Source organism: Cherax quadricarinatus, chromosome 9, assembly GCF_038502225.1.
Source record: "Cherax quadricarinatus isolate ZL_2023a chromosome 9, ASM3850222v1, whole genome shotgun sequence".
Classification (NCBI taxonomy): domain Eukaryota; kingdom Metazoa; phylum Arthropoda; class Malacostraca; order Decapoda; family Parastacidae; genus Cherax; species Cherax quadricarinatus.
The window spans coordinates 19,066,497-19,092,657 of NC_091300.1; the positions used below are offsets into that span (position 1 = coordinate 19,066,497).

Sequence of the window (26,161 nt, forward strand, 5' to 3'; positions counted from 1 at the left end):
GAGTACCTTCCCTGTTAGCATGTTGAGTACCTTCCCTGTTGGTTTGTTGAGTACCTTCCCTGTTGGCTTGTTGAGTACCTTCCCTGTTAGCTTGTTGAGTACCTTCCCTGTTGGCTTGTTGAGTACCTTCCCTGTTGGCTTGTTGAGTACCTTCCCTGTTGCCTTGTTGAGTACCTTCCCTCTTGGTTTGTTGAGTACCTTCCCTGTTGGCTTGTTGAGTACCTTCCCTGTTGGCTTGTTGAGTACCTTCCCTGTTGGCTTGTTGAGTACCTTCCCTGTTGGCTTGTTGAGTACCTTCCCTGTTGGCTTGTTGAGTACCTTCCCTGTTGGCTTGTTGATTACCTTCCCTCTTGGTTTGTTGAGTACCTTCCCTGTTGGCTTGTTGAGTACCTTCCCTGTTAGCTTGTTGAGTACCTTCCCTGTTGGCTTGTTGAGTACCTTCCCTGTTGGCTTGACGAGTACCTTCCCTGTTAGCTTGTTGAGTACCTTCCCTGTTGGCTTGTTGAGTACCTTCCCTGTTGGCTTGTTGAGTACCTTCCCTGTTGGCTTGTTGATTACCTTCCCTCTTGGTTTGTTGAGTACCTTCCCTGTTGGCTTGTTGAGTAGCCTCCCTGTTGGCTTGTTGAGTACCTTCCCTGTTAGCTTGAGTACCTTCCCTGTTAGCATGTTGAGTACCTTCCCTGTTGGTTTGTTGAGTACCTTCCCTGTTGGCTTGTTGAGTACCTTCCCTGTTGGCTTGTTGAGTACCTTCCATGTTAGCTTGTTGAGTACCTTCCCTCTTGGTTTGTTGAGTACCTTCCCTGTTGGCTTGTTGAGTACCCTCCCTGTTATCTTGTTGAGTACCTTCCCTGTTAGCTTGTTGAGTACCTTCCCTGTTAGCATGTTGAGTACCTTCCCTGTTGGTTTGTTGAGTACCTTCCCTGTTGGCTTGTTGAGTACCTTCCCTGTTGGTTTGTTGAGTACCTTCCCTGTTGGCTTGTTGAGCACCTTTCCTGTTTTCTTGTTGAGCACCACCCACTTACAGCAGACCAATTGCAGAGAGCATTCGTTTCCTTGAGACTACGTGTATGAGATGAATCCTGCATGTGTAGTGGATGTAGGTGGTGGGTGTCAGTTGGAGACATTAGCAGAGGCCACAGTCTCTAATGTTGATCCTGGCTGATGGCTCGAAGTTTCCGTGTTCACTCATTTGGGAGATTTGTTGAGCCACCTGCATGCCCTCAGTGACCTGACCCAACACACGACCTGACCTGCGGAACATCCAAGTACGTATCTGAGACTGTTTTATATTTTGGGAAAATACATTGGGCGAGATATGAATGCTGAAAATGAAAGAGATAGTACATGGATAGACGAGGAGGATCTTTCATCGATTCTAAGTTTAAATTCTGTCTAAATAAACCTTCATTCTGAGCTCACCTGATAAGACTGTCATTGAGGCAGATCTTCATCTGCGGACCCAGAATCCAGGTCATTGTGCCCAGGTCAAAGTCAGCAGCCACTGCTACCACGGCGCCCCGCAAGTCCCTGTAACCCGTGTCCTGCTGGGGCAGGGACGCTTTTTCAGAAGGAAGGTACTGTGTTCGGGACGGGATGGGACATCACTCGGGCTACTTATTAACATTTCACCACTATCCCACAAATTAAAAATGAAAAAAAAATCCAGTCCGTCTTTGTTATTAGTTCAGAATGGATCGAAACGTCTAGTTTCTATTTCCCATTTGTAAATGTATTTTGATTTTTATTATTTTTATTCATTAGCACATTTGAAAAAAATATTATCATCACCCTCGCGGATCTGAGTTAGTGATCTTGATAAAAAAAATTGTATGGCACCGAAAGGAACTAAATTATAATTACTGCATGCATTGGTTTGACATCATCAAAACAACTCTGAATCGCTGGCTCTCGCTATCTCTCTCTGTGTATTTGATTGTCTGTTCACCTATGTGCGAGAGAGCAGCCCTATTCCTTAAAGACCCGGTAGCTTATTCCCTCCACCTTTCCCGTCGTACCTGTTCCTCGGCTACTCCTATGTACCCGTTGTGAAGGATGCGGGGGCAAGCCTCGCTATCGAAGCTTTTCTTTCTGTCGCGAACAAAATGCGTTCCTTCTCTCTCATCTTCGTCGCCGTCGTCGTTTTCTAAGGGGTCCCAGTAGTGTCGCTGGGGAGGGAGGGACCGCGGGGCGTCATACAAGAGGTCGCCCAGGAGAATCCACTCGTTCTGACAACAGGCAAACACCCGTGACCCCTTGTACCCGAAACCATTCCTCCCCGTCAGCAAGGCTTCGAACTCTGACCCTAGCTGTCCTGTTCCCTCCAGCACCTGTAGATACACAAATAACCAGTGTAGGTTTGACTCTGTGGATAAGAGGACAGAATCTGTTGATAATACAAATGAGGATGTGGAATGGATTGTACTTGGCAAAATTAGCAAATAGGCAAGGCTTGCTGAAACTTATGAATAAGGGCATTTATTTTTACTACGTGAGGTAGAAAAGACAGATAATGGAGGTCTATGGTCAATATTGAAGGCAACACAATATCTTGTAGTACATGTGTAGGATATTTTATTATTATTAGTAGTAGTAGTATTACTGTATCGCGATAAGCCCGTGTTGGCTCGATCCTCTTTCCACTAATAGCAAGAGAAACTATTATAGCAGTCAGGCTTTCCCTGGAGAATAATGGGAGCACAGACGTGAGGGTAATGGCAAGACATTGATGCTCACTAATTATGTATTTCATGGGGATATGATAAACCCCTAGGGATCATACAGCGCCTGCGGAGTATGGAGGAATTAAGTCTGATCAGAAGAAGGGGAGAGTAGTGCGAATTCCTTGGATTAAGAGCCCCTCACCAGCATCTAGACACCCCCCTTAAAGGGTTTAAGGCCTACAGAAAAAAATAGAGAACTGCAGGTCAGGATGTTTTGGAAAGAAAGCGAAGGATTGACAACTATCCATGACGATTCACAACTGACATCCACTAAGTGACAGAGCACTGCATAAATCCATTTTAACGCTATTTAAAGTGAGTTTGATGAAGAGGAAGTGAGGACTGAAGCCAGTAAGAAAATCAGCTTGTGAGATAATTTAAAAGTTAAGTCTGAGAGGTGCTTTCTTAAATGCCTTGTCGTATATTATAAATAAAAATGCTTTTATAAAGAAGCAGAGAGGGTTTTAATAGAGTCCTTGTAAGTCTTTCCTGGTTAAATAAAACGCTGGAGTTTGATCACAAACTTCAGCTTTATGGTATTAAGTAACTTGGTGTAGTCATGGTTAACTAAGTGCTACATAGGAATATCAACAGCAGCATTAACAACAGGAGCGGCAATGAGACTGGTGAAGCTGGCTAGCCTCTCACCTTGATTACAATCCTTCCCAATGGTTGGTCCTGCAAGGAGAAGTCAATAAAAAAGTTCTTGCTGGAAATGGCGGCTGGGACGAGAGTTGGGGAGAACTGAGGCGAAGAGCCACCTTGTAGGCTTTGAGTGATGCCAGAGAACAACTGAGACACCATTCTCTCTTACACCTGGAGGAGGAGAAGAACCTGTCTTACTACGACCGTGTGTGTGTGTGTGTGTGTTTGTGTGTGTGTGTGTGTGTGTGTGTGTGTGTGTGTGTGTGTGTGTGTGTGTGTGTGTGTGTGTGTGTGTGTGTGTGTGTGTGTGTGTGTTTGTGTGTGTGTGTGTGTGGGTAAATGGGTGTAATTCGTAAATGAGAGTACAGTAAGACGATGTAGTGTTCCCTCGGCACGGTTGTTACCTGCAGAATAAATAGATGAACCAGGTGTTACTCGTGTACTGAACAGGTTAATTATAATTATCATGTTCCTGAGAAGCACCAAGAAAGACGCATTAGCAACTTTAGGGAAGCTATGGATTGACAAAGTTTTAGTGAGGGAAATATCTTTAAATAAAAGTTTCCTAACATTGCATACGTGTCTTTCCTATACGTCTGTGGTATTGATAAACCTAATGTCACACAAGAAGCGCTAAACTTGCAGGAGTCATACAGCTCCTGAATAAGTATGGAACCAATGTTTTAAATATGGAACATATTAAACATGCTTGGAACAGAAGTCCAAATGTTGACAGACCAAGTTTAAGATTGTTCTCGCTAAGTTTGCTTTTCCGTATGAAATATTCAGGTGTCACAAGCGTCTCTCAGAATACTTTCTTCAAAAATGTCTTGGAGAGAATAATACTTTTTCTATATTTATCTTAGAACACATCACAAACATGCAAGATGCTAGAAAGTAGATATAATGAAGAAATATTACACAACTGTTAATGCTCACAATATCTCCTAATATTAATGTAATAAAGTTGGTAGAATTACCGACAATATGTAAAGTAAAAGGACATAAGTGCAACTAATGTGACATTTATTGTGGCAACGTTTCGCTCTCCAGGAGCTTTATCAAGCCATTACAAACAATACATGGACACAGAGGGTATATAAAGGCTCTGAGTGAGGTGCAATACTAGTGAGGTAACATTTCGATGTTCACTAGTGGTAGTGGTAGTAGTAGTAGTAGTAGTAGTAGTGACAAAAATAATACAATAAGGAAGAGCAATTAATTCGTACATGAGTAAAAGGATATAAAAGCTATTACTTGGGTAACCAAGTAATAGCTTACTATCACTACCACTAGTGAACATCGAAATGTTACCTCACTAGTATTGCACCTCACTCAGAGCCTTTATATACCCTCTGTGTCCATGTATTGTTTGTAATGGCTTGATAAAGCTCCTGGAGAGCGAAACGTTGCCACAATAAATGTCACATTAGTTGCACTTGTGTCCTTTTACTCCTAATATTAATGTTCAGCAAATTTGTGTTATTAATTACTTATCTTCTCTACTCGCTAATGACATAATTGTTGGTTTTAGGAACATAAGAATAGAGGAACACCGCAGCAGGCCTACTGGCCCATATTAGGCAAATTCTTCTCAAATCCAACCATTGATACATACACATTTGTCCATTATATTCCTAGAGTCACCCAGGAAATCAGCCTCAATAACCCTAATACAGTCGATGTTTGGTTGTTCTTACTCAAATTTAACCCTTCTCACTCATACAGTTGTCTAACCTTGCTATATAATACCTTGGCTGTGTGGAAACTTACTGAGTTATGTTTTGTGTGTTAATACCATGCTAAGTGACTGTTGCAGAGCCAGGAGTGACGGGTTGGTCTGCTGTGACGTGGACCAACAACACGTCCCCAGGGTACACGCAGGGCACCTCCTGGTTCACAGTACTGGGTGTCTTCTTTCCCAGTGTGACGGGCATCATGGCTGGAATCAACATGAGCGGTGACCTGCGAAACCCAGCCAGGGACATTCCTGTTGGGACACTCTCCGCCCTAGGCCTAAGGTACGCCCACCCCAGCTCACACTGACGCCCACCCCAGCTCACACTGGCACCCACCCCAGCTCACACTGACGTTCACCCCAGCTCACACTGGCACCCACCCCAGCTCACACTGACGCCCACCCCAGGTCACACTGGCACTCACCCCATCTCACACTGACGCCCACCCCAGCTCACACTGACGCCCACCCCAGCTCACACTGACGCTCACCCCAGCTCACACTAACGCCCACCCCAACTCACACTGACGTCCATCTCTGTACCATTCGCAGGATGTGTATAGGGTGCATAATAAAGATATTATTAAACTAACTGACTCATCTCTTCTGTAACTCCTTATCTCTCTTCAGCTCATTTGCAATATCTAATGCCTCTCTGTCTTCCTTATATTACTGTATATCCAACAAGTTGATTGCACAGAGACTTTAACTGCCATTACCCACACTGGTTTAGGGCTTCTTGAAATACAGTGCAAGACAGTCCTGAAATATATTATGCCTTTTATCATTCCTGCAGTATCTTATGCATCTTTATCTCTTCTGCAGTACTGTTCTTTACTTGGTGTTTGTGGTAGTGTTGGGTGCTACTGTGGAGAGGAAAGTGCTGCTCAATGATTATATGATCACGGAGAAAGTGTCAGCTCTAGGTGAGTCACCTTTATATCATACTATAGAAAACGGACTTCTATTCAATACCGGTTTTCTAATTTCACGATGAACTGCTGTAAAATAAGAAGAGTTATGACCGCGGAAATATTTTACGTTAATTAAGTTTTATTGAAAGTCATTACTTAAGTTGAGATTTTTAAATATAGTCTTGCATATTTACTTACGTGTCAGTTAATTTAGGATAATCCAATTGGTTAATTTACACATTGGTTGACTTTTGGGTAAATACCACTCACAAGTTAACATATAAATAATATTTCATTTTAAGAAAAATGAACGGTGAAAAGTGTGTATGATTTAGCGTAAAGAAGCCAGTTTGTATGCCCTTACGTATTTAGCCCTTTCCTGTGAACATAATGTTAGCTCAACGCCAAAGTGGATTAATTCCATGTTGTGATCTATATATTTAAAAATATTTATGTATACAACCAAACAGAGATATATAATAAACGCTGGTTAACGTCACATGAATCGCAATGAGAAAGTGAAACAAAATGTAAGAACAATATTGAATATTTCAAGCTACAACTGAGACCACCTTCACTTAAGAAGTTTTTAAGCCCTATAATTGTGATTAAACTATCAGTGTATACAGTATATACTGAGAGATATATGCCTTTGTGTTGATTCTGACCCTCGTGGGTTGTAATGTGCTAGAAATCATCTTGTTAAATTTCATTTTCTCTTTATTACATCAAGGATACCTTAGACAGTTTACATATAATTGTGCTGAAACCAGCTACTTCAGAGATCTTATGTTAATTGGGGATTGTTAAGCAGTTTCAAACCTAACCTAACCTAAGTTTCAAACTGGCTCTATGCCATCAGACTATGGGACGATTGTAAGGTGAAGAAACGGACTTAACCTTGTGTCCAGGTATAGGGTTACCTGGGATCCTGGTATCTTGGGCTAGTAGGTAATGTCAGAATAAGACCTCAGTTAACTTATGTCCTGCTTAATAATAAAAGCTGTCGCCATATTCGAATGCTGTCAAAACCATTATAGTCAACATTTACATGCGCTGGTAATGTTCTTGACATCAGCAACACGTTCTTAAGAGTGTGGATTCTAGCTTAGGTTCAGAGAATCAACTGATAACAAGTAAGTCTCGGTACTTAATTCAGTGACCCAGAGACGCTTGAATACATGTTAAATAGCTGTAGCCTGGTGGCTAAAGCTCTCGCTTCACACGGCGAGCGTCTGGGTTCGATTCCCAGCTAGGGTAGAAACACTGGGGGGTGTTTCTTTACACCAGTTGTCTGTGTTCCCCATCAGTAAAATGGGAACCTGGGAGTTAGTGGACTGGTGTGGGTCGCATCCCGGTACAAAACTGACTTAATTTGCCCGTATTGCTCTGCATAACAAGCAGCTTTATAGTAGTGTAACTGATGTCAGTTAGGTCTGTATACCTTGTGCATGTACTTGTAGAAATAAAGATATTATAATACACTCAGGGATATCTACTAAATTAATTGGGCTCCCTGAGAAACAAAAAGTGGCCATGGTCTGTCTTCCCTGGTTCCTAATGCCAGACTCCCCTGAGGATATTCAAAGAGACTGCCAGCCTACATTGGGGGGCTGATCTGGAGCACTGTTGCCAAATGGCTGGGAAAGGTAATAATATAATATTATGTAATAAAATATTCCTATTGGTAAAAAAAGAATGAAAAGATGGGGTGGTAGGGGAAGTGGAATATTCAAACAGCTTGAAGAAATCCAAATATTCTTCCCTGAAGCCTTTTTATCCACTTCTCCGAGGCTATGGGTCCCACAATTTACACCAGAAGTGGACCCCAAAATTATATATATATATATATATATATATATATATATATATATATATATATATATATATATATATATATATATAATATCTTTAATTCTACAAGTACATGTACAAGGTATATAGTCCTGGCTGACATCAATGACATACTACTATATAGAAAGCCACTTGTTATGTAGAGCATTTCGGGCAAATTAGGCCAATTTTGTCCCAGGATGCGACCCCACACCAGTCGACTAACACCCAGGTACCCATTTTATACTGATGAGTGAACATGGACAGCAGATGTCTAATTGAAACACTTCCTAATGTTATCCAGCCGTACCGGAGATTCGAACTCTGGGCCTCAGTGTGTGAGCTGAGAGCGCTAGCGATCTATCTAAGTGTAAATTATCCACTCTCAATATGTCAAAAAGTTTGTCACAAAACTCAACAATGCTCTGAGACCCTAGTAAACAAACTGGGTCTCAGGCTGTTATACTGCAAGTGCTACTTGCCAGGCAGGTGTGACTTGGCACATGGGCTCCTCACATAATAGGAAAAAGGGCCGTTAAATCCTCCTCTACCCCCCCCCCCCGTTGGCAGAGAGAAGGTTAACGGTCACATAAATCATTCAGTCACGTAGGCATTTTGAGACAGACGGGAGAGAGATATTGCACTCTCTAGAATATTCTAACAAATGGAGATTCAAAATCTTCACACAGTATACTGGGAGGACAGTGTTATAATTCATCGGTACGAGTATCACTTATAATATCACTTATAATGCAGTGATATCACCCGTCAGGTGGAAGTACCACTGGTCAGGTGAAAGTACCCCTAGTTAGGTAGATGTGGTATCTCCACTAGTCAGGTGGAAATACCACAGATCAGGTTGTGCCAAGAGTTACGAGAAGGTACCACAAGTGCGAGGCGAGCACCGCATCACAAGACAGTTTTCCTTAATATTAACTCATAACGTGAAGATTGCTGGAGACATATTTCATAATGAATTATTACGAATTAGTAAGAGAACTTACAGGTACTGACAGTCTCAGTATATGGGAATGTTTTACAGCAACACACAGTAAAAAGCTCAATAATTTTCACTGGTAATAACTAAGTCAATAAACTTTTGTGACGCTTCACTGACGAGGAAGAGAAGACCCTGGCAGTAAGTGGTGTGTAGGATGCCTACTGTCAGCAGGGCTTAATGGCACTGTGGGAGGTGTCTGAGCCGTGTGTGGTACTCAGTGTGTCATCTCTCACTGGGTATTTTCAAGGATGTGTAGCACTACGGGTGAAGTGGTAAGCATCAGGTAGAATGAGGCACAGGTCGCTGCTTACTACTGCTGACGCTTCAACCAGTACTTAGATAAAGATACACAACAGGATGCATGTACAATTGCCATCTCCTGAATGGTAATAGTATTTAATAACGCTTATATCCAAACCACGTATTTGTTTTAGTTTATAATAATTATATATTCATGAGTATTTTCGTGTTTTGAATCATATATAAAAGCTTCGAATCTCCAGTGTTGCTGGAGTGCAGTTGATCAAGGTGAGATAAGATGTAGAGAGGGAGACAGGATGTCTGTGGTAATGTGCTGCCATTAAGACTATTTTATATAATGTTATTTAAAGTTTACAGGCTGGGATACCAGAGCCATGAACCTCCATTATACTTTTTCCAATATTATGTCAAAATGTGTTTTTAAATTTGATGTTCAACATTGCCACAGTTAGTCAATATTCAGATCGAGAGAATTTAGTCGTGATAGATTATAGCAATCGGTTTTGTTAGTTTCCAGTTAACACTGCATTATATAAATTAACTATATGGCTCACAGTTATCTTCAGGTTGCAGTATTTAGACAGGTTAACATGGCTCACTCTGTCTACAGACCACTATAGTTAAGATAAGATAAGATTTCGTTCCAGAATCACCCAAGAAAGTCAGTGCGTCATCGAGGACTAACTTATTTCCATTGTGGTCCTCAATCTTGTCCCTCAGGATGCGACCCACACTAGTCAGTAACACCCAGGTACCTATTTGCTGCTAGGTGAAAGGAAACGTGTCGGAATGTTTCCACCCGCCGGGAATCGAACCCGGGCTCTCCGTGTGTGAAGCGGGAGCTTTAGCCACCGGGTCACCAGTGATACCGTTATAGTGTATATACTCTGGGGCCCAGTCTTAGTTTAATATCTTTATTATGCACCCTATGCCCATCTTGTGGGCGGTAGTCACCCTATACCCATCCTGTGGGCGGTAGTCATCCTATACCCATCCTGTGGGTGGTAATCAAAAGATTACAAAGGTACATAATGGGTCCAGGAACTGGACTCCAAAGTTATGATAGCTGAACTAGTTACAAAGGTAATGAACTCCAGGTAGATCTGGTCACAATCATGGCAAGTTACAGAGGTAATGAATCAGCTTCACTCCTATACATGGTTATAGTCATGAACAAATTACAAAGTAATGAACCACTGATACGTCCACACCTGGTCACAATTGTAATGAGTTATAAATACAAATATTAAGTGGGTCATACACCCACACGAGAGCGCGCGCACACACATGCACACGAGCGTGCAAATATATGCATACACACAAGCACGCACACCCCATTATGCACAGGATGGGCGGTAGTCAAAACATTATGGGGTACATAATAAAGATATTAACCTAACTTGTCTACATGCAGGCCATCTACGTTCTAAAGCTACCATGTTTTACATGCCACCTGTTTCTAAATTACCATGGTTTATTGGCCACCTGTGATAAGCTGCCATGGTCTACACTACACACTTATCTTCCTATGCTGTCATACCCTGTGAGTAGAGGTCACAATATGACAGGGACGGTATTATGGGATATTCAGTGAGTACATAATAATCACTTATGGTGGTCTGAGAGGCAGGGTTGCAGGTGTCTCGTAGCTCGATCACTAGCGCACTCAGCTCACACACTGAGGTCCGGGGTTCAAATCTCCTCCGGTACGGCTGAAAAACATTATGGACGTGTTTCCATAAGATACCTGCTGTCCTTGTTCATCCATCAATTTAAAATGGGTACCTAGGTGTTAGTCGATTGGTGTGGGTCGCATCCTGGGGGAAAAATGACCTAATTTGCTCGAAATGCTCAGCATAACAAGCGGCTTGCTATGTACTAGTATGTAACTGATGTCAGCTAGGACTATAAACCTTGTACATGTACTTGTAGTAAATAAAGTTATTATTATTATTAGCACTGGTCACTGAATGCAGATGTTATGAGTGAATATAGTCAGCATTATTCGTGATAAATACAGGGTGTGACACCCATCACAGGTCATCACCTGCCATCATAACACTACTGGTGATGAGTTTGTGATGAAAGGTTCACTAATTTATAAATATTTTGTACGAATGAGTGAATAACTAGTGTAGGTTAGTTTGTATTTGAAAATTTTACTTTCAGAGGTATGTTGACTTAAACACCACCTGCCATCCTTTATTTACACTACTCTCCTGGTTGGTAGGTATTACAAACACTGGTAACAATGGCCTGTTGACTTGGCCGTAATGGGTTGGAGCGAAATAAATGCAGTAGTAGTATTTAACTTATATTTTCCTTTACCAAAGGTTTATATACAGATATGTACACCATGTATAGGAGTTGAATACAAGTGTATCACACGGTGATAAGGCAAAGACAGAAGCCAGAGAGAGAGAACCGTGTTTCAACCAGCTAGAGGCGAGTCTGGCAAATGTTGACCACGAGTGACACCATATCGTCTCAGCACTTGGCAGGCTCGTCTGTGATTGGTCAATGAACCAAGGTACTGATTTAACGAAAGGGCCCCAAAAGATCGTTAAACCCTTAGCACCTGGTTCGCTGGTTGGGAGGCAGCCTATATGGGAGTGTGTATATACGCTGAATAAAGTGTAACATACTCTTTGCATGCCACATTAGGTGATGGGTGGAGCAATGGGTCAAGTTGGGTCACTTTACTAGGTTCCTTTACAGTCGTAACATCCTCTACTGGTTTTTGTCATTCACATACTTTATCTCTTTTTTATTAGGTGTTACCTGTCTTGGTAACACCTTTACCATATTTTCACCCGTTTCTATAAAGATCTTTTGCCTATCAAGTGAGTAACCCGCTTGTGATGGTAAATGCTGCCTGTTTCTCCCCTCATCCTGAGTATTTCAGTTTAGCTCAGCTGAACACTGAGGGACTAGATAGGCATTGGCAAAAGGCTTAAAGAACATAAGAAAGAAGGAACATTGTAACAGGCCTACTGGCCTATGCGAGGCAGCTCCATTTCTCCCACCAGCTTAAGCCAATGCCTTGACCTAGTGAGGTCAGACACGTCATTTAAGGGAGGAGCAGTGCATCCGACCTAATAGCACAAACTAGTCAGGTCCAACTCACACCCACCCACACCCACTTATGTATTTATCTAACCTATTTTTAAAACTACACGAAGTCTTAGCGTCTATGACGGTACTCGGGAGTTTGTTCCACTCATCCACAACTCTATTACCAAACTAGTGCTTTCCTATATCCTTCCTGAATCTGAATTTTTCCAATTTAAAGCCATTGCTGCGAGTCCTGTGTATGTTAGATATTTTTAGCACGCTATTTACATCCCCTTTATTAATTCCTGTTTTCCATTTATACACCTCAATCATATCCCCCCTAATTCTACGCCTTTCTAGAGAGTGCAGGTTCAGGGCCCTCAGTCTATCCTCATAGGGAAGATTTCTGATACATGGGATCAACTTCGTCATCCTCCTTTGTACGTTTTCCAGTGCATTTATATCAATTCTGTAATACGGTGACCAAAACTGTGCAGCATAATCTAAATGAGGCCTAACCAAAGATATATAGAGTTTGAAGAACAACCTGAGGACTTCTATTATTTATACTTCTTGCTATGAAGCCAAGGATTCTGTTAGCTTTATAGCGAACACTTATGCACTGTTGTCTTGGTTTTAGATTACTACTAACCAGAACTCCTAAATCTTTTTTGCAATCCGTAATATTAAGATCTACATTATTTAGTTTATATGTGGCATGGTTATCTTCCTGTCCAACATTTAGAACTTTGCATTTGTCTATATTAAACTGCGTCTGCCACTTCTCCGACTACTGCATCAGTCTATTCAAATCATCCTGGAGTGCTCTAATGTCCTCAGTAGAATGAATTGGATGGCCTATTTTGGTGTCATCAGCAAATTTACTTATGTTGCTATTTATTCCCTCATCTATGTCGTTTATGTAGATTGTGAACAACAACGGGCCCAACACTTACCCCTGTGGAACACCGCTTGTGACGTGCCCCCATTCTGATTTCTCCCCATTTATGCAAACTCTCTGCTGCCTATTCGTCAACCATGCCTCAACCCAGGAAAAAATTTCTCCTCCTATTCCGTGTGCCTCTGATGTGGAACTCTATCGAAAGCCTTACTGAAGTCCATATACACAATATCATATTCAATACCATGATCTACCTCCTCAAATACCTTGGTGAAAAAAGTTAGTAAATTCGTAAGACAGGAACGCCCCTTTGTAAAAACGTGCTGAGATTCATTAATCAGTTTATGCCTTTCGAGATGGCTACGAATTGCTTCGGCAATTATTGATTCCATAAATTTTTCCACTCTGGAGATAAGGCTTATTGGTCTATAGTTCGAAGCTAAGGACCTGTCATCTGCCTTGTAAATAGGTATTACATTTACCATTTTCCACTTGTCTGGCACTATGCCAGTTTGTAGTGATATGTTGAAAAGATTAGCCAAAGGTATGCTAAGTTCCTCTTTACATTCCTTTAACACCCTTGCAAACAGTTCATCAGGGCCTGGGGATTTGTTAGCTTTTAATTTCTCTATTTGTCTGGGGACATGTCACTAGTTACCGCAATCGTGTATAGTTTATTATCGTCCTGTTCTACATAATTTATTATTTCAGGAATTTCGCTAGTATCTTCCTGAGTAAAAACTGAGAGGCTTATGTGAATATTTGCTGCTTCTTTGTATATGACTGTAGAAATCACATCTGTATCTACTAGTGACTCTACCACTCCGACTACATTGTTGAATCTCTGCCATTAACTTCTTACTCCATATGTCTTCGAAGCCTCAGTGTGCTGTTTCACCATCTTATGAACAGTTCACTGAAGTCTGAGCTAGCACGCTGCCGCACTACACCTCGTGTTGACACATGGTCTCTTTACTAAGGTTCATACTTATTCTTCCACAGATGTAGCTATTTAAACCATACCACGGACGGGGATAGAACCCGCAGGTTCTATCCCCGTCCGTGGTATGGTTTGTTTGCAATCGTGTCATTACGATTTCGTGAGTCATGTAGCTATTTGTTTGTAACTCAAAGTAATCGACTCTTCTGCTTCTATTCTCTCATCTCCACAAAAGTGGCTGTCATCTAAGCTGCTCTAAGATCATGCTGGCTCACAGTCGTACTTCAGTGCTGCTGTTCGCACTGATTCACTTCGTTCGTTTAATTTTTTACATTTTTTTTTTGCTTCAGGCTATATCTAAGTATAATGCAAGTTATAGAATTGTTTTTTTTTTCCAACATTTGATTTTTTCTGTTATTTTTTCCATCTTTAAGTTGTATGAATTTTGAATCGTCTCTGAAGGTTCACTACATTGTTTGACTGTACTGGGTTATTCTAGATTAAATCTATGTAATGTACTATATATGTATGGTTAAAAGTCTGTGCCCTATAATACATTTAAAAATATATATGTATACGTATATTTCTGCTTGTAAAATAATTTGTGGCTTGCCCTAAATATACTTCTTAACAAGTTGATTCACTACATAATTTCCTGACCATGGTGCAGGTGGGTTGCTGGTGGCTGGTCTATATACCACAACACTGTCTTCAACACTTGCCTCCCTCTATGGATCTCCTCGAGTACTTCAGTCTATTGCTGCAGAAAATGTCGTACCGATTCTTTCTCCATTAGCAAAAGGGGTATGTTTGTTTCTTGCATCTGTAGTTTTATGTAGGAATCCAACACTGTATTCATCTGACTGTTGATCACGTAAATTGATGTTACTGTTATGTCTTCTAATGTTCATAAATCAATTACAGAAAATAATAAATATTGCAAGTTCACCCAATTTTAAATGTTCATTTACCAAGCATCATAAACTTCAAAATTGTTAATTTTATTGTGCAATCAAGTAAGAGTTATTCTTAAGCGAAATTATATTAATTTTGTCAGCACTAAGAGTAATGTAAAAATCTCAGCATTGAAGGTCCGAGTGAAACGGTATATTACAAGACAATTTATTTAATTATATAGCATTTTTTCATTTTACAGAAAGGTCCCAACAAAGTTCCTGTACTGTCACTCGTGGTGACGGTAATAGTGACATTAATCTTCCTGCTGGTGGGCAGAATCAACACCCTGGCACCCATCGTTACTATGCCCTTCCTTGCTACTTATGCAACAATTGACTATGCCTACTTCGCCCTTGCTATGACAGCTGACATGCAGAGAGCCCGTGAAGCAAGGTTCAGGTGGGTCCAACTCCTGAGTTATGCTAAATGTCTTAGTTAAAAAAATGGTATTTAGCATAATTTTCATTTATAGCACAAGTGCATGAGATAAATTTTAGACATTAAAATATATATCACAATGCATTAATTCTTGGCACTTGAGTGATGTCTTTCAAGCTATTAACATTCTGGTTTACATGGGCATCAGTCATGCATTTCCTGCCATCATACTTCCTCCTCACCGACAGTAAGAACGGGGATCGACACCATGCCTAACTGTTCTAGGGCAGGGTAGGTGCCTGAGCCCGAGCTTGCAGCTCACAAGACTCATTCATTCCCATTAGCCCCCTTGAGGCGGGGATGGCAGACCAGAAATAACAAAAGGCACAATACCGTGACTGGAACAATACACAAATAACCCGCACATAAAAGAGAGAAGCTTACGACGACGTTTCGGTCCGACTTGGACCATTGACAAAGTCACACTGGGTGTGACTTTGTCAATGGTCCAAGTCGGACCGAAACGTCGTCGTAAGCTTCTCTCTTTTATGTGCGGGTTATTTGTGTATGGCAGACCAGAGAGGCCTAGCTTCTCCCTACGAGCCCCGTGAGGGCGGGGAATGTGGCTAGGCCTGGGGACAGTTGGTCCCAAAGTACTTGTGCCTCCTCCCATGGGAGACACTCCCTAGACAGGGAGCCAAGGCCGGGCCACCACTTGGAAAAGGCCCGGGCCGGGAAAATACCGGCGAATCAAGAAGAAGTAAAAAACGGGTGTTCCTCAAGGCAACATTCTCATAATAATAATACATTTCTACATGTACAAAATATACAGTCCTAGCTGACATCAATGACATATTACTATATAGACAGCCCCTTGTTATGCAGAGCATTTCGGGCAAATTAGGTCAGTTTTGTCCCAGGACAATGTGACCACACCAGTCGACTAACACCCAGGTACACATTTTATATTGATGGGTGGACATGGACAGCACGTGTCTTATGGAAACACGTCCTAATGTTTTACAGGTGTATCGGAGATTCGAACTCCGGACCCCATCGTGTGAGCCGAGTGCACTAGCGATGGAGCTACGGGGGAACACGTGAGTATGTTGCTGTGTCAAGCATCATCTCATTGCAGTTTTTTCTGAACACGACGCTGCATATATCTTCCCTCTATATGGCTTTTCATTGGTTTCCAATTACGTACATGCAGATTTAGCTTGTACCACTTTTCCATGTAAGATACTTACCAAGGGGTATTAGTTCTCCCTCTAATAGTTCTTATCATTTTCTGTAGGCCTACCTACACGTTTTCTGTACTTGTTCATTGCCGTTTCTCATTTTTATTCAATTACGTTGACCTCTTAGTTTGTTCTTTTCAGGTTGGTCATTCTGTACACATGCTGAAGCAGTACTCATTCTTCCACATTTTGTTTCTCATAAAGAGTACAGTATATTCCCTGAGAGGTGTATATCTGTGTATATTTTGAAAGTTTACTTTAATCCTTATCTTATGGATTAAAACATAATAATGCAACTAACCAACCACATTTCCAAATTCAGCCAAGTAATTGCTGCAGCCTTAGGAGAAAAACATTCATATTACGAAAATTAAATAATGACTTTTTGCAGAGGTCAAACATTTGGAACTCCAACCTTTGACTCCAGAGGTGCAGCTGGAACCACTGACCTCGACCATCTCTTTCCTGAGAGAATAACACACAAGAAAGTTATTACGGTAAGACTCGCATAGTCTCATAAATTACAAGATCATATTCTGTCATACAGACGGGCCCCGTTTATACAGCAAGTTAGAGTTCAGGTTACTGCTGTAAAGTGAAAATCACTAAAGTGTAAAGTGAAACAATCTTTTTGTCACTTTCAAATGCATATAAAAGCCTGTAACATGTTTACACTCTCGTACATTGAGCGAGCAATACAGCTAGACCTACAAAAATGCATACACAGTATACTCATTACTTACCTTAAAATATTTTAATCCTTAGCTTATAGTGAGTGGTGAATATATTTACTGTAGGAAGTATGAATACATGAAGAATGGGCATAATTGAAAACTACTGCATTAGCTAAACGCTGTAAAGCGAAGCGCTGTGAAGCAGGGCCTGCCTGTATTACTGTAACTAACACCTAAGTAAGGTATGTTAACGATCTTTTATTAAGCCTTGTATGGAAGAAGACTTGTATAATTCAGGACATTTATTTCAGGAAACATTTCCTGAAATAAATGTCCAGAACGGAACATAAGTGTGTTTCCACATCTTGTCGATATCACCATACTTACTTTCTTAAGTCTTGTCCCACACTGCTATATTTCACATTCTTCAACGAAGGATTGGGGGGGGAGGGGGAGAAGGGTTGAAGCTGGTGAAGGGCTCTTGATCCAGGAAATCAGAGCTTTTCTCAGATGCAACTTGATTACATCATCCCTTTCATTCCCAAAATGCTGTATGGCCCTTATGGGTTTGGTGTTTCCCCATGAATATAATAATTAAAAATATATATTTCAAAGATGAGTATACTGTGTGTAATATCCTAAAAGTTGTGTTTTATGTGTGGTACAGAAGACAGCAGCCAGCTCAGGATCATCAAGTCTGGTCTCATCTCCAGATGATCACTCCAGCATCAAGTCAGACACAGATCACTCCACAAAAGGTGAGAACTTGAGATGGCTGGAGTTTCAAGGGCGGCAAATAATAAATAAGGCTTGAAAAAAATGAAATTTTATGAAGGTTACAAAACTGAATTGGGACAATTATCAATTAACCTACACACTGGAAATTATTACTATTTTCTTTAACACACCATCCATCTGCCACAGAAGCAAGGTGACCCGAAAAAAGAAGAAATGCTCTCATAAAGTTTTTTCTTTTTTTTTTGTTTTTACATTTGGTAATTATACAGGAGAAGGGGTTACTGGCCCCTTCCAGCCTTTGAGTCGCCTCTCACGACAAGCATAGCTTATGGAGGAGGGATTCTTTTCCACTTCCCCAAAACCTGTAAGATCTGGCTCATTATCAGTGACGACTTGATAATGGTCCAATATTGGTATCATGAGATCAGACTACAACACCAGAACAAATAAGTCTAACTGCATAAAGTAATGATAGGAGTGCCAGGTAGGATATTTTTTGATATGTACTGCATAATGCTGCAATAAAATCACAGTAAACAGGTGATATCACAATATCCAGAACAACCACAGTGAAAAAATAGTGAAATTCCAAGCGCTTTCGTGATTTCTCACATTACCAAGGAACTATAAGAAAAACATCAATAGGAATGCATATAAGGGTAAGACTACACCTCACAGTCACGTCACAACACCCGACTCTGTGAAACACAACTGATATTCTACCCAACATTAAGATTTTTTACTTGTCTAATTAATAAAATTTGGGAAGAATTTAATGATACATTAGACAAGTAATGTATCATTATCAAGGAACTTTTACATATAGTTCCTTGATAATGTGAGAAGTCACGAAATCGCTTGGAATTTCACTATTTTTTTCACAGTGGTTGTTCTGCATATGGCATAATAAAAAAGATTTAGCATTACTTTGTTTACTAGCATGTCTTTTCTTTTGGCAGAAGAAGAGAGCATTGGTAGCAGCATTATTACAGGTGAAGGGGTTGTACAACCTACAGGGAGTATTGGAGGTATGATGGGGATCTCAAATAAACCATCACACTGGTACTCTTACCTTTGTAACCGATGGATCTCACTCGCGGGGGTAAGCACTGCATTTCTCCATATTTTGTTTTGTACTACATGTACATACACATTAGATGAGTAGTTTGCTATTTATTCCTTGTACATCTTATAGGCTTTGTTAGATCTTTTCTTATTATTACATTATATTTGATCACGAGTTTGTGACTTGCTTGGTAATGTCCTGAGCTCTCGCATCTCTAATCTTACGACTACCGCCCAGAGGATGGATGTGGGGTGCAGAATAAACATTAAACTAAGCTCACGCATTGAGGGACTGGGGTTCTAACCCCGACCCGAGTGGAAATGCTGGGCATGGTTCCTTTTGCCTGCTCTCTCTGCTCTCCTAGCAGCAAGTTAGTACAAGGTATTAGCCGACTGGTGTGGGTAGCACCCAGGGGAGAGGAGTAAGGACCTCCAGTGGAAATAAGCCAGTCCGATGACAGGGGTTTAAATTATCCTGGGTTACTAACCCTCCTGATTAATAATCCACACAAAATCTTGGAATGAGAGAATATTAAGTTGTAATAAAAGAATTACAAACAAATGTTTACCTACTTTAAAATCTTAAAATGCATATACAGTACGTGCAGCGTAACATTTTGATGATAAAATAATTGAATTATGCAAGATCCCTATTTATTTACAATGAATTCATGGCTATAAGGAGCGTGGATATATAAATGGAATTCTATTCAGTGCATTTCACTATGCATATATGGGTATACAACAAATTCTAACTATATAATAGAGCGAAAAAATTAATGTGAAGGACCTGGGAGTGATAATGTCAGAGGATCTCACCTTCAAAGACACAACAATGTATCTACGGCATCTGCTAGAAAAATGATAGGATGGATAATGAGAACCTTCAAAACTAGGGATGTCAAGCCCATGATAATAATAATATAATATAGTGATAATATCTTTATTTACTCCACGTACATGTACAGGGTATACAGTCCTAGCTGACATCAATGACATATTACTATATGGAAAGCCGCTTGTTATTTACCTGGAGTTTACCTGGAGAGAGTTCGGGGGTCAACGCCCCCGCGGCCCGGTCTGTGACCAGGCCTCCTGGTGGATCAGAGCCTGATCAGCCAGGCTGTTGCTGCTGGCTGCACGCAAACCAACTTACGAGCCACAGCCCGGCTGGTCAGGAACCGACTTTAGGTGCTTGTCCAGTGCCAGCTTGAAGAGTGCCAGGGGTCTGTTGGTAATCCCCCTTATGTATGCTGGGAGGCAGTTGAACAGTCTCGGGCCCCTGACACTTATTGTATAACGTGCAAGTGACACCCCTGCTTTTCATTGGGGGGATGGTGCATCGTCTGCCAAGTCTTTTGCTTTCGTGGTGAGTGATTTTCGTGTGCAAGTTCGGTACTAGTCCCTCTAGGATTTTCCAGGTGTATATAATCATGTATCTCTCCCGCCTGCATTCCAGGGAATACAGGTTTAGGAACCTCAAGCGCTCCCAGTAATTGAGGTGTTTTATCTCCGTTATGCGCGCCGTGAAGGTTCTCTGTACATTTTCTAGGTCAGCAATTTCACCTGCCTTGAAAGGTGCTGTTAGTGTGCAGCAATATTCCAGCCTAGATAGAACAAGTGACCTGAAGAGTGTCATCATGGGCTTGGCCTCCCTAGTTTTGAAGGTTCTCATTATCCATCCTGTCATTTTTCTAGCAGATGCGATTGATACAATGTTATGGTCCTTGAAGGTGAGATCCTCCGACATGATCACTCCCAGGTCTTTGACGTTGGTGTTTCGCTCTATTTTGTGGCCAGAATTTGTTTTGTACTCTGATGAAGATTTGATTTCCTCGTGTTTACCATATCTGAGTAATTGAAATTTCTCATCGTTGAACTTCATATTGTTTTCTGCAGCCCACTGAAAGATTTGGTTGATGTCCGCCTGGAGCCTTGCAGTGTCTGCAATGGAAGACACTGTCATGCAGATTCGGGTGTCATCTGCAAAGGAAGACACGGTGCTGTGGCTGACATCCTTGTCTATGTCGGATATGAGGATGAGGAATAAGATGGGAGCGAGTACTGTGCCTTGTGGAACAGAGCTTTTCACCGTAGCTGCCTCGGACTTTACTCTGTTGACGACTACTCTCTGTGTTCTGTTAGTGAGGAAATTATAGATCCATCGACCGACTTTTCCTGTTATTCCTTTAGCACGCATTTTGTGCGCTATTACGCCATGGTCACACTTGTCGAAGGCTTTTGCAAAGTCTGTATATATTACATCTGCATTCTTTTTGTCTTCTGGTGCATTTAGGACCTTGTCGTAGTGATCCAATAGTTGAGACAGACAGGAGCGACCTGTTCTAAACCCATGTTGCCCTGGGTTGTGTAACTGATGGGTTTCTAGATGGGTGGTGATCTTGCTTCTTAGGACCCTTTCAAAGATTTTTATGATATGGTATGTTAGTGCTATTGGTCTGTAGTTATTTGCTGTTGCTTTACTGCCCCCTTTGTGGAGTGGGGCTATGTCTGTTGTTTTTAGTAACTGTGGGACGACCCCCGTGTCCATGCTCTCTCTCCATAGGATGGAAAAGGCTCGTGATAGGGGCTTCTTGCAGTTCTTGATGAACACGGAGTTCCATGAGTCTGGCCCTGGGGCAGAGTGCATGGGCATGTCATTTATCGCCTGTTCGAAGTCATTTGGCGTCAGGATAACATCGGATAGGCTTGTGTTAATCAAATTTTGTGGCTCTCTCATAAAAAATTCATTTTGATCTTCGACTCTCAGTCTGGTTAGCGGCTTGCTAAAATCTGAGTCATATTGGGACTTGAGTAGCTCACTCATTTCCTTGCTGTCATCTGTGTAGGACCCATCTTGTTTAAGTAGGGGCCCAATACTGGACGTTGTTCTCGACTTTGATTTGGCATAGGAGAAGAAATACTTTGGGTTTCTTTCGATTTCATTTATGGCTTTTAGTTCTTCCCGCGATTCCTGACTCCTATAAGATTCCTTTAGCTTGAGTTCGATGCTTGCTATTTCTCTGACCAGTGTCTCCCTACACATTTCAGATATATTGACCTCTTTTAGCCGCTCTGTTATTCTTTTCCGTCGCCTGTAAAGGGAGCGCCTGTCTCTTTCTATTTTACATCTACTCCTTCTTTTTCTTAGAGGAATAAGCCTTGTGCATACATCGAGTGCCACCAAGTTAATCTGTTCTAGGCATAAGTTGGGGTCTGTGTTGCTTAGTATATCTTCCCAGCTTATATCGGTTAGGACTTGGTTTACTTGGTCCCACTTTATGTTTTTGTTATTGAAGTTGAATTTGGTGAATGCTCCCTCGTAACTAGTCTCATTATGTCGGTCTGGGGCTCCACGCATACATGTCTGAACCTCAGTTATGTTGTGATCTGAGTATATTGTTTTTGATATGGTGACATTTCTTATCAGATCATCATTGTTAGTGAAGATGAGGTCTAGTGTATTCTCCAGTCTAGTTGGCTCTATTATTTGCTGGTTTAAATTGAATTTTGTGCAGAGATTTAAAAACTCGTGTGAGTGTGAGTTTTCATCAGAGCTGCCTCCTGGTGTTATTACTGCAACAATATTATTTGCTATATCCTCCATTTTAGGTGCCTTAAGTTGAAATCCCCCAGGAGCAAGATGTTGGGTGCAGTAGTTGGAAGATTTTCCAGACAGTGGTCAATTTTTAACAGCTGTTCCTGGAATTGCTGTGATGTTGCATCCAGAGGCTTGTAGACTACCGCAATGACTAGGTTTTGGTTCTCGACCATTACTGCTAAAACTTCCACTACATCATTTGAGGCATTAAGCAGTTCTGTGCAAACAAGTGACTGCAATGTACAGGCCAACCCCCCCCCTTTTGCCTGTTCACTCTGTCACATCTGTATAGGTTGTAACCTGGAATCCATATTTCGTTGTCCAAGTGATCCTTTATGTGGGTCTCAGTGAAAGCCGCGAACATTGCCTTTGCCTCTGCAAGCAGTCCACGGATGAAAGGTATTTTGTTGTTTGTTGCTGGCTTTAGACCCTGTATATTTGCAAAGAAGAATGTCATTGGACTGGTGGACTGGTTCGGGCAAATTAGGTAAGTTTTGTCCCAGGATGCGACCCACACCAGTCGGCTAACACCCAGGTACCTATTTTACTGATAGGTGAACATAGACAACCACTGTAAAGAAACACGTCCAATGTTTCCACCCCTTCGCCGGTAATCGAACTCGGACCCTCACCATGTGAAGCGAGAGCTTTTGCCACCAAATCGCTTGTTCTCTCTAGGCTGGAATATTGCTGTACACTAACTGCCCCCTCTAAGGCAGGTGAAACTGCTGACCTGGAGAGTGTACAAAGAACTTTCATGGCACACATAAGTACGTTAAAGCACCTAAATTACTGGGAACGGTTGAAGGTCCTTGATCTGTATTTCCTCGAATGCAGGCGAGAGAGATACATGATAATATACACTTGGAAGGTCCTGGAGGGATTGGTGCCAAACCTACACACGAAAATCATTCTATATGAAAGCAAAATACTCGGCAGGAGATGCAACATTTCCCCGATGAAAAGCAGGGGCGCCACGAGTACACTGAGAGACAACTCAGTAAGTGTCCGGGGCCCAAGACTGTTCAGTTGCCTCCCAGCATACATAAGGGAGATTACCAATAGACCCCTGGCTGTCTTCAAGAAGGCACTGGACAGGTACCTAAAGGCAGTACCTGACCAGCTGGGCTGTGGTTCATACGTCAGTTTGCATGCGGCCAGCAGTAGCAGCCTGGTTGATCAGACCCTGATGCACCACGAGGCCTGGTCTCAGACCGGGCCTTGGGGGTGTTGACCACGAAACCCCCTCCAGGTATACTCCAGGTATAACGGTGTTAACATGAAAGATGTCAGGGAGGACTCGAGCATTCAGAGAGTAATACCTGCTGGCAGGAACTTTAGCCAGAGGCTATGACTAACTACCGAGATTTCAATAGTGTTGTCCCTCTTGGAATCATGGATCAAACTTGATTGCTTTCCATTCCCCAGATGGTGCTATATGACCAGTACATGTATAAAGCTTTCCAATTATGATAATTTCCCATGGTTGGCGAAGAAGTCTCGTAAACAGTATAGTTGGTCCAGGAAGTTGAGGGAAAGTGAAAAATTTTGAGGATCTCCAGCAAAAAATACACAACTGGTGGAGTCCCAGTGGCAGAAACTGTCAGAAAAGAGCTGAGAAAGTTGTCCAGAGAGAGTGGAGGAAGAGGGAAGCATAGCCTCAAGTATCTAATGTGACTGACATTTATAGCATAGATTATTTCATTATCAGAGAAATATATGAATAAACACACCGTATGATGTGCTATTCGATTTTCATTGCTTGAAACTACAGATTTTGAAGAGTTCTCTTACTGCCCCAAAACCTCTATCATAATAATAATAATAATAATAATAATAATAATAATAATAATAATAATAATAATAATATATTTACTACAAGTACATGTACATGGTATACAGTCCTAACTGACATCAATGACATACTACTATATAGAAAACCGCTTTTTATGCTGAGCATTTCGGGCAAATTAGGTCCTTGTCCCAGGATGCGACCCACACCAGTCGACTGACACCCAGGTAACCATTTTACTGATGGGTGAACATAGACAACAGGTGCAAAGAAACACGCCCAATGTTTCCACCCTGGCTGGGAATCGAACCCAGGCCCTCGCTGTGTGGCCACCAGAGCCCCTTATCATTGTTTATCAGTATAATCATTATCATTATTCATTGTAAATACAGTACTGCACGTCAGCTCACGTGAAGTGTATATGAGAATAAACTATTTGAAACACACTATTTTCCATGAGTCTTAATATTATTACTTACATCAGAAAAATAATAGGTTTATAAATTGCAGGTTGGTGTGAAGGTGGCCATGATGGTGTGTGTACACTGGGCTTACGGTCTCATCACATTACTCACTACGTTACTCATATATATCTACATAGGGCAAGCCGCACCAGGCGGCCATCCTGGTATAGCCAACGAGTTTGTCTTCCTCAGGTGGCTCAAGAACAGCTTCCTTACATGCATTGGGTATGATTAACAGTGTACTATTGTATAATTATTTATAACTTGAAACTTCTTTCTTTTTGGTAAACAAGATTGTTATTGGAACAATAGTGACGTTATGTTCAAGTTATGTTTGGTAGTGTCCATTTTATTGTGTAATTAGTATAAATTCCCAGTTTAAAGTTATTCTGACTGCTTGACAGACTTCATTAGATTTTCAAAGATCAGCAGTTTCAGTTTCAGAATCTATATTTTAAATGGGTAACAGCAAGATTCATCATACCATATTGTACTAAAAACCTTAATAGTCAGGAAATACTGATTTATAAACCATTCCACGGGCGGGGATAGAACCCGCGATCATTACTATTTCAAGCCATACCACGGCCGGAATTGAACCCACGGTCAGAGAGTCTCAAAACTCCAGACCGTCGCGTTAGCCACTGGACCAGCTAGCTGATCCAATCCCGCCCGTGGTATGGTTCAATCTCGCCCATAGTTAGTTTAGTTTAATATGTTTATTATGCACCCCATACCCATCCTGTGGGCGGAAGTCAAAAGATTACAGAGGTACATAATTGGTCCAGGGACTGGGCCTCAAAGTTTTGATAGCTGAGCAAGTTACAGAGGTAATGAATTCACAATTTACAAAGGTAATGAACTCACAATTTACAAAGGTAATGAACTCCAGGTAGGTCTAGTCACAATCATGACAAGTTACAAAGGTATTTACAGATTACAGAGGTACACAATGGGTCCAGGGACCGGGCTCCAAAGTTTTGATGGCTGAACTAGGTACACTTAGCTAGAGCTAGTCACGGCCACGCTGATGGGAGATTCGTTTGTAAAAACTTGCATTTGTGGTCCCAGTGGTGTCTATACTAACCTTCCTATGGTGTATAAATATACCTAGTTGGACAAATCTTATTGTAGCCAGCTGGCCCAGTGGCTAGCCGTCGGTCTGGCGTTTCATGACTGATGACTCACGAAATCGTAATGACACGATTGCAAACAAACCATACCACGGGCGGGATTTGAACCCGC

The 26,161-nt window shown here is 41.5% G+C and overlaps 2 protein-coding genes across 4 annotated transcripts in view; one reads left to right on the forward strand and one right to left on the reverse strand.

Moving 5' to 3' along the window:
• LOC128686100 (solute carrier family 12 member 8) overlaps positions 1–26,161 on the forward strand; it is a 110,411-nt gene that overhangs the window by 47,763 nt on the left and 36,487 nt on the right. For 2 of the 3 annotated variants that reach the window (XM_053772769.2, XM_053772770.2), the window contains 8 exons: positions 5,185–5,386; positions 5,929–6,029; positions 14,677–14,810; positions 15,163–15,362; positions 16,974–17,079; positions 17,924–18,014; positions 18,954–19,096; positions 24,963–25,141. In XM_053772769.2, coding sequence (XP_053628744.1) covers positions 5,185–5,386; positions 5,929–6,029; positions 14,677–14,810; positions 15,163–15,362; positions 16,974–17,079; positions 17,924–18,014; positions 18,954–19,096; positions 24,963–25,141 — 1,156 coding nt within the window. Of the gene's footprint in view, positions 1–5,172; positions 5,387–5,928; positions 6,030–14,676; positions 14,811–15,162; positions 15,363–16,973; positions 17,080–17,923; positions 18,015–18,953; positions 19,097–24,962; positions 25,142–26,161 lie in introns of all 3 variants that reach the window. The other variant, XM_053772768.2, reaches the window with a different exon arrangement.
• Positions 666–9,163, reverse strand: LOC128686101 (uncharacterized). The gene is made up of 5 exons (XM_053772772.2): positions 8,855–9,163; positions 3,369–3,536; positions 2,016–2,327; positions 1,420–1,541; positions 666–1,250 (listed from the first exon to the last, which is right to left on the reverse strand). The coding sequence occupies exons 2-5, from the start codon at positions 3,522–3,524 to the stop codon at positions 1,124–1,126; spliced, it is 717 nt and encodes a 238-aa protein (XP_053628747.2). The 5' UTR covers positions 3,525–3,536; positions 8,855–9,163; the 3' UTR covers positions 666–1,123.

What these genes read in the sequence shown, in the direction of transcription:
- LOC128686101 (XM_053772772.2), bottom strand. Translation starts at nt 3,524, where the DNA reads ATGGTGTCTCAGTTGTTCTCTGGCATCACTCAAAGCCTACAAGGTGGC. An exon ending in TAGGAGTAGCCGAGGAACAG is followed by an intron (nt 1,542 to 2,015) that starts GTACGACGGGAA and finishes CTGCCCCAGCAG; the next exon opens with GACACGGGTTACAGGGACTT. An exon ending in CTCAATGACAGTCTTATCAG is followed by an intron (nt 1,251 to 1,419) that starts GTGAGCTCAGAA and finishes GATGTTCCGCAG; the next exon opens with GTCAGGTCGTGTGTTGGGTC.